Raw genomic sequence first — 19,030 nt, forward strand, 5'->3', positions numbered from 1 at the left:
TGGCTCATCGAAAAAGCAAGAGAGTTCCAGAAAAACATCTACTTCTGCTTTATTGACTGCACCAAAGCCTTTGACTGGGTGGATCACAACAAACTGGAAAATTCTGAAAGAGATGGGAATACCTTACCTGCCTCCTGAGAAATCTGTATGCAGGTCAAGAAGCAACAGTCAGAACTGGACATGGAACAACAGACTGGTTCCAAATCGGGAAAGGAGTACATCAAGGTTGTATATGGTCACCCTGCTTATTTAACTTACATGCAGAGTATATCATGTGAAATGCTGGACTGGATGAAGCACAAGCTGGAATCAAGATTGCCAGGAGAAATATCAATAACCTCAGATACGCAGATGACACCACCCTTATGGCAGAAGGCAAAGAGGAACTAAAGAGCCTCTTGATGAAAGTGAAAGAGAAGAGTGAAAAAGTTGGTTTAAAACTCAGCATTCAGAAAACTAAGATCATGGCATCCAGTCCTATCAGTTCATGGCAAATAGATGGGGAAACAGTGGAAACTGCCGGGGTCTAGCCCCGGCTGATCCAGGGTATTCGAAGGAGAGACGGCGTAGGCGACCTATTTATTTAAATATTTATCAAAGATATAAAGAATAATAGGATGAGGATGGCTCAGTGAGGAAATTCAGTGGAGAAAAGCGGCTGCAATAAGGATAGCTCAGTAGGAAAATTCAGTGAAGAAAAGAGGCTGAGTAGCTTGGTTTACGCAGGAGACCAATAAAACTTAAAGACAAGAAGTTTGCACCACTTACGTAGGCCGCAGGTGTCCTTCCGTTCTCCGGAAGGAGAGGAGACACTGAGGCCTCCCTGGTCGGATCTTAGAAGCCCAGGCATAATTAGCAAGCATGGCAGGTTCCGCGCTCCAGATGGAGACTCAGCCAGAATTTGGGGGAGAGAGAGAGACATGGGGAGACCAAGTTTCGGTGAACAAGGCCTGCACTTTATTTTCCAAAGTAGTTTTTATACCTTAAGTTATGCATAGAGGATAATGGGGAAAGGGGTAGAGTCATGCAGTAAGCCAGGCTTTCTTCCTGCAAACTTATCATATGCAAAAGTTTAGGTGATTTACATCATCTTCTGTCCCGGAGGCCTGTTAACATTTTAAGAAACTTATTTTCCTCTAAAGGTGATTATTCTAAAGTCAGGCGCCAGCCTCCAAAAAGCACTGGATAGAGTTGCATTCCTATAGGGCAAAGGTGAGGTGGGCTCCATCAAGAAAAAAATTAACTCAAGGGTCCAAGGTTACAAACATTGAGGCTACTACTTACATTTCTATAAACCCATTATATCTATCAATACACTGCCAAGGACACAGTAGGTAAGGGGTATGGAGACTTAGCAGCAAACATTGGCCCAATAAGTGAAAAACCCTTCACCGATACAATTTCTAATCAATCTTTTAACTACTCAAAGGACTCTGTGTTTAGACAGTTTAGAACATCTCCTGCCTCTCATAGTTGGGAGGCTCTAAACAATCATATGTGGCCGGAAAAACCTATTCAGGCAGGCTAGAGGATTTCCAAAGGAGTTTGTAGGTTGAAACACTGTCACACCCAGGAATTATTAACTGGAGCTGTAAGCTAACTCTTTTTTCAGAGAGAGGTAGTGGGGGACAGCCCCGCGTAAAGTCAGAGGTGTAGGTGAAAGCACAAAGCAGAAAGTAGGCAGACTCTGGTTTTGGGGGTAGATGCTCGAGAATTTCCAGGGGGACTCCTGAGGCTCAATCCCGCCTTTGCGTATGCCGAGCCTCCTTCCTCATGACCTTTGCCACGGGAGGAGTTCCTCACGCTGGCTCCTGGCAGTGATAGACTTCCAGTTGAGCTATTCCAGACCCTGAAAGATCATGCTGTGAAGGTGCTGCCCTCAATATGCAATATGCCGGCTCCCGGCAGGAAACAGTGACAGACTTTATATTTTTGGGCTCCAAAATCACTGCAGATGGTGGTGACTGCACCATGAAATTAAAAGACACTTGCTCCTTGGAAGAAAAGTTATGACCAACCTAGACAGCATATTAAAAAGAAGAGGCATTACTTTGCCAACAAAGGTCCATCTAGTCAAAGCTATTGTTTTTCCAGTAGTCATGTATGGATGTGAGAGTTGGACTATAAAGAAAGCTGAATGCCGAAGAATTGATGCTTTTGAAGTGTAATGTTGGAGAAGACTCTTGAGAGTCCCTTGGACTGCAAGGAGATCCAATCAGTCCATCCTAAAGGAGATCAGTCTTGAATGTTCATTGGAAGGCCTGATGCTGAAGCTGAAACTCTAATACTTTGGCCACCTGATGCAAAGAACTGAGTCATTGGAAAAGACCCTGATGCTGGGAAAGATTGAAGGCAGGAGGAGAAGGGGATGACAGAGGATGAGATGGTTGGATGGCATCACCAACTCAATGGACATGAGTTTGAGTGAACTCTGGGAGTTGGTGATGGACAGGAAGGCCTGGCGTACTGCCGTCCATGGGGTCACTAAGAGTTGGACACAGCTGAGCAACTGAACTGAATATTCTATTGTATGTACAGTTGACTCTGTAGAACATGGTTTGAACTGTGTGTGTCCACTTATGTGCAGATTTTTTTCAGTAGTGAATACTTCTGAACTCCACAATCACTGTTGAATCCATCGATGCAGAGGAACCTTAGATACTGAGAGCCCCCTATAAGTTATATGTGAATTTTTGAGGGTACTGATTGTTGGCATCCTTAACCCCCACATTATTCAAGGACCACCTCTATATACCATATTTTGTTTATTCATGGTTATTCATTCTAACACTGTTCATCACTAGACACTTGGGTTGTTTCCATCTTTTGGTTTTTGTGAATACTACTACTGTTTATATAGACATACAAATATCTGTTCCAGTCCCTGCTTTCATTTCATTTTCGTGTGTACCCAGAAGGGGATTGTTGGATTGTATTGTGGCACTAGTGGTAAAGAACCCATCTGCCAATGCAGGAGACTTAAGGGATGTGGGTTTGATCTCTCAGTCAGGAAGATCCCCTGGAGGGAGGGCATGGCAACCCACTCCGGTATTGCCTTGAGAATCCCCATGGACAGAGGAGCCTAGCAGGCTACAGTCTATAGGGTCACAAAGAGTCTGACATGACTGAAGTGACTTGGCACATGCATGGTAATTTTATGTTTCATTTTTTGAGTAACTGCCATACTCTTTTCCATAGTGGCTGTACCATTTACATTCCCACCAGCAGTGCACAAGATTTCCAGTTTCTCTACATTCTTAGCCACACTTGTTTTCTATTTTTGTTTTTATTTATTTATTTATTTATTTTTTGTTTTGTTTTGTTTTTATTAGTAGTAGCCATCCTAATGGGTGTGAAATGGTTTCTCATTGTGGTTTTAATTTGCATTTCCCTGATGGTTAGTGATGTTAAGCATCTTTTCATGTGCTTATTGGCCGTTTGTGTATCTCTTTTTAAAGAAACGTCTATTCAAGTCCTTTGCCCATTTTAAAATCAGACTTATGTTTTTGTTGAGTTGTAGGAGTTATTTATTCTGAGTATTGACTCCTTATCAGAAGTAAAAGTTTGTTTGGGTTTTGTTCAGGTTTTCCTGTGAGATGGTGCAGCAAAACCTGAACGAACTTTTTGGCCAGTCCAATGTTATTTGCAAATATTTTTTCTCATTTTGTGAGTTGGCATTTTATTCTAGTGTTTTTCAATGCACAAAAGTTTGAATTCTAATAAAGTCAAATTTATATATTTTTTATTTTGTTGCTTATGCTTTTGATGTCATAACCAAGAAATGGTTGTCAAATCCAATGTCATTAAGCTTTTGCCTTATGTTTTCTTCTAAGAGTTTTATAGTTTTAGCTCTTACCTTTAGAAGTTTGATCCATTTTAAATTAAATTTTGTATGTGCTATAGGTAAGCATCCAGCTTCATTTTTTACATGTATACACCTAGTTTTCCCAACATTATTTGTTGAACAGAGCCTGTTCTTTTCCGATTGAATGATCTTGGCATGCTTGTTGAAAATAATTTGACTGTGGATATGCAGTATTGCTTCTGAGGTATTCATCCTACTCCATTAGTCTCTATGTCTTTAATGCCAGTACCACACTGTTTTGATCACGTTGGCTTTGTAGTCACCTTTGAAATCAGGAAATGTGAGAGCTTTAACAAGATTGATTTGGCTATGTGGGATCTCCTGAAGGTATGAACTTTAGGATGACTCCCAGCAAATTGATTCAGTACAAACATACTTTTCATTATAGGTTATTACAAGATTTTGAATATAGTTCCCTGCGATATACAGTAGAACCTAGGTGTGTATCTATTTTATATATAGTGGTCTGTATCTGCTAGTCCCAAACTCCCAATTTATTCCTCACCCCCTACCCCTTTGGTAACCATTGGTTTGTTTTCTCTCTTTGAGTCTGTTTCCATTTTTAAAATAAGTCCATTTATATACTATTTTATATTCCACATATAAGTGATATCACAGTATATTTGTCTTTTATGACTTTGCTTCTTTTAGTGTGATAACTTCCGGGTCCAATCGTGTTGTTGGTAGATGACATTATTTAATTCTTTTGTAAGTCTGAGTAGTATTCGATTGTGTGTGTGTGTGTGTATATATATCTATATATCTATCTATATATATCATAATCCATTTGTCTGTTGATGAACATATGTTGTTTCCATTTCTATTTCTGCAAAAATGTCATTGGGATTTTGATAGAGATTGCATTAAATCTGTAGACCACTTTGTATAGTATTGACATCTTAACAATATTAAGTCTTCCAGTCTGTGAACACAGGATATTTTCCTAGTAATTTCTGTCTTCCGTTTCCTTCAACAACTTGTATAATATTCAGTGTATAATTCTTTTGCCTTCTTGCTTTATTCTTTTTTTTATTGTTTTTGATACTACTATATGTGGAATTGTTTTCTTGATTTTCTTTTTAAATTGTTCATTGTTAGTGTATAGACATAAAATTGATTTTTTGCATTGACTTTGTATTCTAGTGCTTTCTGAATTCATTTATTCTAATGGGTTTTTGGGGTTTTTTTTGGTGGACTCTTTAAGGTTTTCTGTGTTTTAGATCATATCATCTGCAAAGAGATAATTTTACTTCTTCCTTTCCAATTTGAATGCCTTTTATTTCTTCTTCATGCTTAATTGCTCTGGCTAGGACTTCCAGTACTACATAGAACAGAAATGGTGAGTGCAATTATCTTTGCATGGTTCCTGATCTTAGAGGAAAGGTTTTCAGTCTTTTAATGTTGAATATGATGTTTTCATAGAATATGATGTTTTCATAGATGGCTTTTGTTATGTTGAAGTAGTTTCCTTCTATTCCTAGTTCGAGTGTTTTTATCATGAAAAGGCATTGAACTTTGTTAAATGCTTTCTCTGCACTGGTTGAGATTATCATGTGTTTTTTTTTTTTTTTCCTCCTTTTATTTTGTTAATGTAGTGCATTACATTTTTTTTTTTTTTTCCCATATGTTGAACCATTCCTGCATTCCAGGAATAATCCTACTTGGTAATGGTGTATAATCCTTTTAATATGCTGCTTAGAATTTGGTTTGCTAAACTCAGTTTGTTGCATTTTTGCATCATTGTTTAAATGATGGGTTATCGGTTTGTGGTTCTCTTTTGCTTGTGTTGTCTGGTTTGGGTACTAGGGTAATGCTAACCTCATAGAATGTCTTAGGAGAGATACAAGTGATTCTTTTATATCATGCAACTTTGAAAAATTCAGTCATTCTAGTTTTAAGTCACCTGACTATAGATCTCCTGCCTGGCTCAGGGTGGGGCTGAGGCAGAGAATAAATTTTGGGTGTAGCTGGTGGTTACTGAGAGATGGTGTGGTACCCAGAAGCTTAGTCTTCTTTTTTCCCCTGAGTGTCTCTAAGTCTGTGCAAACTTCACACTATGGGTAGGAAAACATGTGCTTAGATGTGCACCTCTTCTGAAAGTAGTGTCTTAATATTGTGCAGATAGATGGGGATAGGGCTTCTCACTGAACTTTTTATAAAAAGTGTATTAATAATGATGATGCTGCTGATAATGACCTTTCAAAGGACCTAGAGGGATAGAAGCCATTGTTGTTCATTTGTTTAGTTGTGTCTGACTCTTTGCAACCCCATGGACTGCAGCATGCCAGGCTTCCTTGTCCTTTACCATCTTCTGGAGCTTGCTCAAACTCATATCCACTGAGTTGGTGATGCCATCCAACCATCTCGTCCTCTGTCGTCTCCTTCTCCTCCTGCCTTCAGTCTTTCCTAGCATCAGAGTCTTTTAGGAAAACCAGGCCAGTGGTATTTCACTGAAGACAAAAGAGAGTATTCAGGATTTACATTCCCTTGCATAAATCTTGGGTGTATATATTATTTCTTAACAAATTCCTGATTATGCTGAGTGTGCAGTCTCCCACATTACATGAATGCCTAAGTTAATTAAACCATATGAAATCCTGAATTATCATTGATCATTTAAGAATTGTAATTTTAATTCTTGGTTCTTTGCAGGATCTTTAATATTGGCCCCTTCCTGATTATCATTTTCATCTAAACCTGTATATAAACTTAGTTTTACAAAGATTGAGTTCTTTTACTTATTATGTATCCTTAAATGCATGCGAGTATAAACAATATTTTCCCCATTTTATGCTGATTTTACTTGTTACAGTTTTTGCATTTATGATGTATCATTGTTCCTGGACCTTGTACCCATTTAAAAACAGCCTCCCTACTGAAGTTCTTGAATAAGACAGCTTCATAGAAATTGTGAGGATAGCTTTTTGTACAATATTGTGAGAACAGCATGTCTTAGATGTACATATTGTAATTTATTTTTTGAAAAATTTCTTACAGGCAAAATGTGAACATTATAAGATAAAACGAATGGAGCAACAAGAGACTATTGCTGCCTTGCAGAAGGATATCTATAGATTAACACAGGAAGAAGAAGAACGCATTATCACTCAAAATAGAGTGTTTTCTTATCTCTGCAAAAGAGTTCCTCATACCGTCTTGGATAAACAGTAATGTTTGCTACATAAATTGATATGTAGCTAGACTCTTCATTTTTTCAAAAATAGATTTCATCTTGGGTATGGTTTTCTCTCTTAAACTGGTGGAATCTTCCTCTTCCTCTTCTGTGCCCTTTTTGTTTTAATGTCATTAACTTGTTGAAGAAAATGATTGGTTTTCCTGGAGAGGTACATGCTAGATTTGTCTATTTGCTTCCTTATGTCATTTAATTTATTCTTCTGTCTCCTGTGTTCCCTCTAAACTGGAAGTTAAATCTAAATTCAGATACAAGTATTTTTGGTGACATACTTCATAGGTGATAATTTATTCTTCTAATAATAACATATATGTTTAGTAGAGCTTCTCTCAGGGATGCTAAGATTGTTCAGGGGTTTAAATAGCAACAATCTGATCCTTCTCCTATAAAATTTCCCATTCTCTTCTCATCTGATGGTTTCTCTCATTTATCTTGTTTGCAATTCTGCTATCCCTTTTTTTCTTTTTTTCTTGCTGGAGTTCTTCCATTAAGAAAAAGCACCTTTCCTATTGAGTAGGGACTGTCTGGTTTCCCTGTATGGTTTGTTACAGGGAAGGTAAAAGCAGTGCTCAGTTCCTTCAGTTTAATTCTTATTTTTTAGAGTAAGCAGTTAATGATCAGTTGTAATAGTCTAGTTGGGAAATAATGCAGATCTAAAAAGAAAGAAGAGATACTGCAGAGATGGACAGGAATTGTCTATACCGATTGACTGTAGATGTTGAAAGAAGGAGAGAAGTCAAAGATAGCCAGATTTCAAGCTAGATTTGGGGAAAGGGACAGGAGGAGGATGGATTTATCTATGAACATGTACTTAGACATCTTCTGTCAGCCACATAGAGATATCATGCCTATTGTTGTTTAGTTGCTAAGTTGTGTCTGACTCTTTGCCGCCCAATGGCCCTCCAGTTTCCTCTGTCCATGGGATTTCTTAGGCAAGAACACTGGGTTGGGTTACAGTTTCCTTCTCCAGGGGATCTTCCTGACCCAGGGATCAAACCCACATCTCCTGCATTGCAGATGGATTCTTTACTTCTGAGCTACTGGGAAGCCCCATCAGTCCTATAGTTAGAAAGACCCAACTCCATAGAGCTTTAAAGTTTAGACAGAGAAAGAAAAGGCAGAAGATGAGTTACATTTGGGTGTCAGGCTCACTGAGAAACAGGAGTGTTTGAAGGAGAGGGTGGTGAGGAGTTTTATACGCCACCTCATCGGTTTGTGTTTGTCTTCCTACTGTCTTATTTGCTCAATTGCTAGTTTGACACATAGTAAGTCTTCCTTAAAAGTTTATTGACGGTAGAGGTAATAGTCATTCAGAATGAATGAAGTTTATCATGCAGGAAAAATAGAAATGGGATAGTAGCATTGGGGGAGGAGGGAGGTGAGAGGGTTTGTAAAGTATATAAAGGAAATTAAAGCATATTTGCAGAATAATATGAAAGCTGGAATGTGTTGGGATTGGGAAAGTTGAAGGGAAAAAATAATTCAAAAAAGTTATGATGTTAAAAGCACAACTGGTTGAATTAGTTCTGAAAAAAGGAGATGGATGAGTAATTTTCCCAAGACAAGAGTGAAATACTAAAAATTCTTGCTTTAAACAGAATAGTATGTGAAAGTGTAGTGTTATTTTATTTTTCTTTGAGGATTTTTTAAAATTAGAAAAGCACTGCATGTCTACAAAAATTCAAACTATAAAAGTATATAAAATAATATATTATAAACCTGCTTACTTCTCCTAATTCCATATCCTGGAGATAACAACTTTTAACAGTTTGGTTTATGTTCTTCCTAGCGTTTCACAGCAATAGTACTGTTGACGTTTTGGGTGGGACCATTCTTCATTGTAGGGCATGATGAGCATTCATTTGTTCATTAATGAACTTTTAAGCATCTTTGCTCCCTCCGCAACTATTCAGTGTGACAACCAGTACCATCCCCAGTTCGGGTAATATTATCCCTCAGTTAAGAAGCCATACGGAGAAGGCAATGGCACCCCACTCCAGTACTCTTATCTGGAAAATCCCATGGATGGAGGAGCCTGGTGGGCTGCAGTCCATGGGGTCACTAAGAGTCGGGCACAACTGAGTGACTTCACTTTCACTTTTCACTTTCACTCATTGGAGAAGGAAATGGCAACCCACTCCAGTGTTCTTGCCTGGAGAATCCCAGGGACGGGGGAGCCTGGTGGGCTGCCGTCTATGGGGTCGCACAGAGTTGGACACGACTGAAGCGACTTAGCAGCAGCAGCAAGAAGCCATATAGTTAATTTTCAGTACATAGACTCATATACACCTACTTTCTTTAAAAAATAGTTATACATTTGGTTATGCAACATTAATTTTTTCCTACAAATTTACATTATCTCTTCTAATGCCTCCTCATTTTCTATAATATGGATGTGCCATTATTTAACTTTTCCCTTGTTGCAGAATGTTTACGTTGTGTCTGAGTTTTCACTCCTAATGAATTGAACAACTTTGTTCATCTTAAGTGATAGCCTTGGGCAAATGTTTCTGTAGGAGTGATTGTTAAAGGTAGACCTGTTTGATCAAGGAGAATATACATTTAATATGTTGAGATTTAATGTCTGTGGTTATTTAAAAATGTGTACATTAAAATTAAAATATATGGCATAGTGGGATACTTCTGGCAAAAATCACTTACCTTTTTTATGAATTTGCAGATATTTATCACTATAATATGAAATTGAATAGAGACAATAGTAAATGTTCCAATATCACATTTTGAAAATAACTCATCTGTTTTCTAGGTTGCTTTGCCTTATTGATTACTATGAATCTAAAATTAGAAAATTTCATAAACAAAGGTATGACTTGTCCTGTATTAAAATTTTGGAAGTAATTATCAAGTTGTGAATTACAACAAAAGTTTTTATGGCCTTTTGAAACATTAAATATGCTTTGAAAATCTACAGATATGTGTATAATTTACCTAATATGTAACTATAAATTCCTTTTTATAAAGAATCTTTTAAGACTGTACTTTACCACTTATGTTAAAATCCATTGTTTCATTTATATTAAAATATGTATATTTAATAATCACTAAGTATTGGTCACAGAAGAAATAGTATTTTTATTTTGTTGAGGTATTATGATTTGTTCTGCTGATGTCATCTAGCCACTAGTTACTGAGCATATCAACACAGTGTGTAGGATTGGATTAGCTTCCTGCCAAAGTGCAGCCTAATTAATTAGTATGCAGATTTATGAGATAAAGATAAAACATTATAGTGTAAAATCAAGTATATAGAATAAACCACAGTTATCACCTCTGATTAAAGCAATAAGGGTAAAATTTTAAATGATGGTCTTTGACTAACCAGAAATTGCTGAAAGATATCTAAGGCCAAATAATCTAAAGTACTTTAATATAAATATCTAAGGCTTTTAATATAAAGGCTATTTTGTTTCACTGTTTATAAATGGAACAGTTCTTTTAACAAATATTTATTTAAGCACCTACTTTCTGCCATGTTCTATTTTTAGTACTGAACAGATAAAATAGATAAACATCAAATAACTTCAGGGACCTTCTCTTTCAAATGATGCTGTCTTTTAAGATGGTAGACATGGTGTTAGATTCTGTAGAGATAGGAAAATGTTTTGAACATGATTCTTAACCTCCTAGGAGTTTGCAGTCTAGTAAAGGAGATTAAACGTAAACACATTAATAGTTAAGAAAAATAATGTGAGACTTAAATATATATACTTATATATATTTAATATGTATAATGCCCTAATATATAATGTCACAATAAAGGTAATTACTAAAAACTGTACAGTCAGTAATACAGGAGTTGATAACAGGAACAAATTGGTTTTGGATGGAGAAAACAGGGAAGCCATTACAAAACAGATGGGGGTTGTGCTTGAGCTTGAATAAGTACAATTTGGGAAAGCAGAAAGGCAAAAAAAAAAAAAAAAAAAGACTGCTTGTATGCTATGAGCAAAAGTTCATAGATGTAAAAGAGTAGGCTTTTTAATGGCACTATAATTAAGCCAGTTTCTCTGAACTTTAAGGGATTTGTTGATATATTCATAGATAGAGGTAGTAACCTATGGAGAGCAGTCTTGCCCATAGTGGACCAAGAGTAAGCTATAAATGAACAAAAGACATCATTGGCCTTGGAAAGAAGGAAGGTACTGTTTCCTTTGATATAGAAAACCTGGGTAATGGGGTTGTAAGTATGTATATTAGGGTTCTAGCAAGAAACAGAACCAGTAGAATGTACACTTATATACAGAGAGTAAATTGTCTTAAAGAAATAGGTTCATGTGATTGTGAAGCTGGCAAGTCTGAAATCTGTGAGGCTGGCATGCAAGCTGGAGACCCAGTGAAGAGTTGATGTTGCAGTGTTGAGGCTGAAGGCAATCTGGAGGCAGAATACCTCCCTTCTTGAAGGTTTCAATCTTTCCTTCTAAGGTCTTTAACTAATTGCACAGGGCTCACCCACATTGTGAAGAGTAATCTGCTTTATTCAAAGTCTATTGATTTAAATGTTTGTCACATCTAAAAAATAACCTCACGACAGTGTTTAGACTGGTGTTTAACCAAGTAGCAGGGCACCATAGTCTAGCAAAGTTCACACTAAAATGAACAGTCACAGTATGTCAGAGTGAAGAGAAGCAAAATGAAGAATTTCATAGCTTGAGAGGTTATAGATTGGTATGCTCACAGAAAATCAAAAATGAGTAAAGCAGGTTAGGTGGGAACTGTGCCAAACTGGAGAGCTGTCTTAAGGGGCCATTTATTATATACTCTAGCCAGTTGATGCCATGCAGTAATGTGAGCCCACTGTAGCTAAATCTGCTTTTTTGAGAAGTTAGAAAGTTCAGTTTATAAATGAAATCAGATTTTTAATGTTTGCAATTAACACTGAGTGCTCTTAAAAATATTATATGGTGCAGATTGAATATTATCTGCAACCTTTACTCTATATCTTTAGTAAATTCTAATGTAGATTCAGGAGTTGGATGACTTTTCCTGTAAAGGGCCAGACTGTATTTTAGGCATTTTAATCTGTATAGTCTCTCACAACAGCTCAACTCTGTTACAGGATGAAATCAGCCATAGACAGTAAGTAAATGAATTGACATGTCCATGTTCCATAAAACATTAATTAAAAAAAAAAAACCTGCTGGCTGTGGCCTACAGGCAGCAGATTGCTGACCCCCAATCCAGTTGATGAAGAGAGCATTTGGGATTTGAAGTCAGAGTAGAGAAGATTTAGTGTAGCCATCTTTGAAATGTCTCAGGTAGAATGTGGTGTGAGAGATTGCCTCTGAAGTTACATAAACTGGGGTCCTCTAAATAAAAGGATTGAGGCTATTGCAGGTGGTGTTGAATTTGCTTGTCATGAGTTTATAGTGAACATCTGGGATTGAGGAATGAAATCTTGAAGGAAAAGAATTACTTTTTTGCTTAACAATCCCATCATCATGGACTAACTAAAGTGAAGTATTTTGGCTTGTACAAATTATGCCTAGGTCAGATACTTGGATTGAATGTCTCCCAGTTCAGTTCAGTTCAATTCAGTCACTCCGTCGTGTCCGACTCTTTGTGATCCCATGAACCGCAGCACGCCAGGCCTCCCTGTCCATCACCAACTCTCAGAGTCCACACAAACCCATGTCCATTGAGTCAGAGATGCCATCCAACCATCTCCTCCTCTGTCGTCCCCTTATCCTCCTGCCCTCAATCTTTCCCAGCATCAGGGTCTTTTCAAATGAGTCCGCTCTTACGGGAGAAAAGATATAGGAATAAATTAGTGACTGTGTTATACACAATATTCTCACAGATGAAAAAGCAGAAGTCATTTATACTTTGCAGTGATGAAGAGTCTATCCTAAGGAGAGGGTTTTTCATAGTTCATTGAAGGAAGAAAACTTAACTGTCTCTTTTCTAAGAGTAAATAACTTGATAGATTGTAGCAACTTCAAGGTGTATTTTGAGATCTACTAGTAGGATATTGTTCTTGCCTGGAGAATCCCAGGGACGGCGGAGCCTGGTGGGCTGCCGTCTATGGGGTCGCATAGAGTCAGGCACGACTGAAGTGACTTAGCAGCAATAGGATATTAGTATCACCTGAAGAAGCAGGTGAGCTCTAAAAAGAGGGTATAAGAATTAACTGACAAGTATTATATTACTTGAAAGAAGTGAAAGAAAAGAGAAAATGAAGGAAGATGGGTTATGATTTGGAGGTCTAAGTGGGATAAATAGGAGGCACAGGAGAAGGATGTATGTACCTGTAGAGCTAAGGGAGCAAGACAAAGGAAGAAGACAGATGGGACATGGGCCTCTTGCAGAGGTAGAAGCACTCTGCTTAACACCCTTTTTTAAAGGGCATTGTTGTCCAAAGTTTTTCTCATCGTGAAACGCAGAAAGTGATGTTTGTATACCACACTGGGGTAATTGGCTCAAGAACTCTGGCCAGTTGTCTTGAGTGCTTGGCATATTTGTAATATCTTGGCACAGCACACCTATGGCATACCACCTGGACCCTCTACTTTAGGGCACAGGCTTGAGAAGGCCTCCAGAGAGCTTGTGAAAGGCAGTTTCTGGATACCGTGGACTGGTTTTCCTTTCTGCCACCATACATGAGAAAACTTGGGGAAAGCAGAGGAAGTCGCAATCAAGGCAGCAGAAATTTGAATGCAAGTGTTAAGCAGTTGAAGTCTTAGAAAACTGCAAACATGCTAAAATTTCTGAAACAGAGGAAAAGTAAGTTTTAAAATGATAGGTTCTCAGCTCTGTTACTTTACCTATTTTTCCTTTACCCAGTGTTAATATATCAACATAGATTACATGGAATATATTGCTAGCTTTTTCTGTTGGTATTTCCCTGGCTTGGTAGATAGGATTAAAGAACCAAGAAAAGTAACATAGGAATAACAACTACAAGATTCAGACTGAGTTTCTTCTGAGATGTTAGAGACATTTGAAAAGTTACCCCAGGGAAAATAGCTCTATAATGAATTAGTAAAGTGAAGTCTCCTTGTCTAATTCCATCCTTCTGTTTAGATAGAAAATTTTCAAGTGGTGTTGTGAAATGGAAGCAGGTAACTTTGAGGTTTACCTCTGATTGAACATGATTCGGATTAGGGAAGAATAAAATACAAGATTTCTCTAGTTTTGCTCTTTCTCTCTACCCGCAAGAAGCATAATGTTCAACACTGGGTCCCTCCTGGGGCTTCTGGAGGCCATTGGAGAAAGGGTGGGAGGAATTTGGCTGTGGGGATCCCATGTCCAAATGAGAATTGTGGATGTTTAAGATTATGTTTTTACTTCGAAAAACCCACAAAATCTGTCAATGCTAAATAAAGGACTCTAGGAAAATAAAGTGAGGATTCTTTACTGAAGCTCATTTCCTTTTAGGTCTGCATAAATTTAAAATTGGTCTCCTCTACTATATATATGTTAGGTTTCTCTTGAGAGAACAAGATAGCCATAATGGCAGGTATTTTAGAGTGTATATAGGAAATGATCTTGAGTACACAGGCTTTGAAGCCAGAGAGATTTCAGTTTGAATCTCATCAGTACTGCTTACTATTTGAGACTTTGAGCAAATTTAAATAACTCCTCTAAATGTTCCTCACCTAATAAATTGAAATACTTTACATAATACATCTATCTTTTTGTTGTTGTTTAGTCACCAAGTCGTGTCTGACTCTTCGTGACCCCATGGACTGTAGCCAGCTAGGCTCCTCTGTCCATGGGATTATCCAGGCAAGATTTCTGGAGTGGGTTGCTGTTTCCTTCTCCATACATCTATTTTAGTACTTTATATAGAAGCGACCCAGTATCCTTATTTGGTCATGGTCATTTGTTAAAGACTAGCATGTTTTAGAAGGTCTGAGAGATATGTTAGTACAACTGTCTCAAATAGAAATGTAATGAAAACCACATATATAATTTTGCATTTTTCATGTAGCCAAGTTAAAAAGTAAAAAGAAACCAGTGAAATACATTTTCATCTATTTAATATCTGAAATATTGCCATTTCAACATGTAATCAATGATATCATTGATACTTCACATTACTTTTTCTCATTCTAAGCCGTTGAAATTTGGTATTTTAATTTATAGCACACCTCAATTCAAACACTAAATTTTCATCAGCGGTATTTGATCTGTATTTAGATTTCATGAAGTCTAGTTCAAAAATAGACTTACATACCCAGATTGTTCTATACATACCTGAAAGTTCTCTAGCAACTAAGTCAAGTACAAAAATTTTTTTCCTTTAATATTTACATCTACATTTATACAACTGACTCATCTTTTTTAGAATAATTGGTTTGACTGAATTAAGGATTAAAAACTATACCCAACTTAAATTCACTAACTTCTGTTTAATTCAGAAGGATGTTGCAAAATTGAAAAGCAACTCTAAATCTATCAGTAGCCAGAAACTTCAAACTTTGAAATTTTCTTGTAGTTTTACAACCAATTTATTTGCACTGTGGATTAAAACAAAAATCTCATATTATTAATATTAGAAAAACATGTATGAAGTCAATATTGATTTGTATTATAAAGTTTCATTTCAGTGTAAATTCTCATAACCTATTAGCTAGACACAAACATGCCTTTTTTTCTTTGGAGCTTCAGATTTTGCTTACTCATATAGAGTGATACGAGTGAGAAGGCTTCCCTGGTAGCTAAGTTGGTAAAGAGTCTGCCTGCGGTGCAGGAGACCCAGGTTTGATCCCTTGGTTGGGAAGATTCCCTGGAGAAGGAAGTGTCAAACCACTCCATTATTGCCTGGAAAATCCCATGGACAGAGGAGCCTGGTGGGCTACAGTCCATGGGTCACTTGAGTTGGACATGACTTGGTGACTACACCACTACCACACCATTTTTTGTGTTTGAGCATTTGGTAAGTACTCTTTTTCCAAGAAAATTTTGAATTCAGGTTAACAGTATAGTTAGTCTTTATAACTTTTCCATGACTCAACCAATAAGCATTGACAAAAAACGCAAAAGATGGTTAAAGTCATTGTTTTCTGTTTGTTTCAATGGTCCTACAAAGTGGCGTCGCATTTATACATGTGCTGTATAATTTTAACAACTGAATTCATGACATTCACAGTCTGTTTCAAAAAACTAGCAGATTTCCAATATGTCTTATACAGTATAGCAAAACAATAAGACTGCAAAAGCAGTCTTTTAAAAATCCTAGCAAATCTAAATTTCTGATGTTACAGAGCTACCTTCTGTTGTGGAAAAATGAAAAAGGTTGTTTCATATCTTGGTGAAATTCTTCTTTGATAGATATATAAAATTCAAAGATGTGCCATAAGTCAGATTTTTTTTTAAAGCCTCCAATTGTCAACATTTCTTAATAAACCTGGAGGTCCTCTGATGACAGACATCCCCACAGTGTTAATTGAGCATTTGATTCATCTAAAAATAAATGTAATTTTAAAAATTAAATCAGTTGCTCTTTGGTATTATAAGAAAGGTCTTGTATTCTCCAGGCAGTTGTTTGTGGGCTTGATTGAAGATCTTTCCTTTTTTTAATAAAAATGTTTTAGTTATTTTCTCATAATTTTGCAGCAGAATTTTCATAGGAAATAATTTATTTCATGTAAGAATAGTTTCTATTTTTGTGTAAGACCTCAAAATGTTTTGTTACTAGCCAAAGTTATAAGCTCAGATTTTGCTAAAAACTTACTTTAGAAGTTTTTTTGTGTGGTTAATTTTGATTTTAGTGACTTTGATTCTCTTTTGACTGTTGAGAGGAAATTTCTTAATGTATCATGTATTTGCTGAAAATACTTTCCTATCATTATCTACTTTATTATCCTAAAACATTTTTGTTTAACAACTTTTTAAAATAACAGCTTTACCTCTACCAGCAGCTTCCGACGGCAGGATGTCTCACAGGAAGTTCTCTGCTCCCAGGCACGGGTCCCTGGGTTTCCTGCCTTGGAAGCGCAGCAGCCGGCACCGCGGGAAGGTGAAGAGCTTCCCCAAGGATGACTCTTCCAAGCCTGTTCACCTCACTGCCTTTCTTGGCTACAAGGCTGGCATGACTCACATTGTGAGGGAGGTTGATAGGCCAGGGTCCAAGGTGAATAAGAAGGAAGTTGTGGAGGCTGTGACCATCGTGGAGACTCCGCCCATGGTGATTGTGGGCATCATGGGTTACATGGAGACACCCGGAGGCCTCCGGACCTTGAAGACCATCTTTGCTGAGCATATCAGCGACGAGTGCAAAAGGCGCTTCTACGAGAACTGGCATAAGTCTAAGAAGAAGGCCTTCACCAAATACTGCAAGAAGTGGCAGGACGTAGATGGCAAGAAGCAGCTTGAGAGGGACTTCAGCAGCACGAAGAAGTACTGTCAGGTCATCCGTGTCATTGCCCACACCCAGATGCGCCTGCTTTCTCTGCGCCAGAAGAAGGCCCATCTCATGGAGGTCCAGGTGAACGGAGGCACTGTGGCTGAGAAACTGGACTGGGCCTGTGAGAGGCTTGAGCAGCAGGTCCCTGTGAGCCAAGTGTTTGGCCAGGATGAGATGATTGATATCATTGGCCAGGATGAGATGATTGATATCATTGGGGTGATCAAAGGCTACAAAGGTGTCACCAGCCATTGGCACACCAAGAAGCTGCCCCATAAGACCCAACAAGGGCTGTGCAAGGTTGCCTATATTGGGGTGTGGCATCCTGCCTGGGTGGCCTTCTCTGTGGTTTGGGCTGGGCAGAAAGGCTACTATCACCGCACTGAGATGACAAGAAGATCTACAAGATTGGTCAGGGCTACCTCATCAAGGACAGCAAACTGATCAAGAACAATGCCTCTACTGATTACGATCTGTCTGACAAGAGCATCAACCCTCCGGGTGGCTTTGTCCACTGCGGTGAGGTGACCAATGACTGTCATGCTCAAAGGCTGCATGGTGGGAACCAAGAAGTGAGTGCTCACTCTGCTCAAGTCCTTGCTGGTACAGACCAAATGGCGGGCCCTGGAGAAGATTGACCTCAAATTTATTGACACCACCTCCATATTTGGTCATGGTCGCTTCCAGACTGTGGAGGAGAAGAAAGCCTTCATGGGACCACTTAAGAAGGACCGAATTGCAAAGGAAGAAGGGGCCTAATAAAACAGATTGTATAGCTGGTAGAATCGCAATAAAATTATTTTCCAGTGGGGAAAAAAAATAAAATAACAACTTTATTGAGATTAATTCACATGCCATGAAATTCACCATTTTTAAGTATATGATTGAGTAGTTTTAGAATATTCACAAATTGTGTCACCATATCTGCAATCAGTTTTAGAACATGGGCATCATCCACTGAGAAACAGAAAATGCCATACCCATTAGCAGTCACTCTCTGCCCTGAGCCCCTTTTTTGCTGCAACCCAACATCACAAAATATGCAATTCCATTACATGAAATGTCCAGAATATGCAATCCATAAAAAAAAAAGAAAATAGATGAGTAGTTGCCTAGGAACTGGATTGTAGTGGAGTAGGGACTTAGGGTAGAGAGTACATGGAAAGTAATTGCTAATGGGAAGGTGTTTCTCCATGGGTGATGAACATGTTCTAAAATTGATTGTGGAGGGACTTCCCTGGTGCTCCAGTGGTTAAGACTCCCTGCTTCTAATATAGGGTGCATGGATTTTAGTTCCCCTTGGTTGGGGAACTAAAACCCCATGTGCTGCGTGGCATGGCCAGAATATAAATAAAATTGATTGTGGAGATAGTGACACAACTTTATGAATATCCTAAAGTGATATCTCAAAGGACTAATGATTAGTGTCTTTTATATGTTTACTGTCCACTTATATGTTTACAGTAGGCATTTTGGGGAAATGCCTACTAATGTCCTTTGCCCATTTTTAAATTGAGTTTCTTGTCTTTTTGTCAAATTATGAGTTATTTATTAATTCTGGATACAAATTCTTTATCAGGTTTGCAAATATTTTACCCCATTC

At 37.8% G+C, this 19,030-nt stretch overlaps 1 protein-coding gene and 1 pseudogene across 15 annotated transcripts in view; both read left to right on the plus strand.

Moving 5' to 3' along the window:
• The window catches only part of CEP70 (centrosomal protein 70), a 100,770-nt gene that overhangs the window by 46,047 nt on the left and 35,693 nt on the right, over positions 1-19,030 (plus strand). For 13 of the 15 annotated variants that reach the window (XM_070794162.1, XM_070794158.1, XM_070794152.1 and 10 more), the window contains 2 exons: positions 6,863-7,032; positions 9,826-9,882. In XM_070794162.1, coding sequence (XP_070650263.1) covers positions 6,863-7,032; positions 9,826-9,882 — 227 coding nt within the window. The remainder of the gene's footprint in view (positions 1-6,862; positions 7,033-9,825; positions 9,883-19,030) is intronic. The other 2 variants (XM_070794150.1, XM_070794156.1) reach the window with 1 other exon arrangement.
• Positions 9,903-18,236, plus strand: LOC139184418 (large ribosomal subunit protein uL3 pseudogene; annotated as a pseudogene).

Source organism: Bos indicus, chromosome 1 (assembly GCF_029378745.1).
Source record: "Bos indicus isolate NIAB-ARS_2022 breed Sahiwal x Tharparkar chromosome 1, NIAB-ARS_B.indTharparkar_mat_pri_1.0, whole genome shotgun sequence".
NCBI classification, from domain to species: Eukaryota; Metazoa; Chordata; class Mammalia; order Artiodactyla; family Bovidae; genus Bos; species Bos indicus.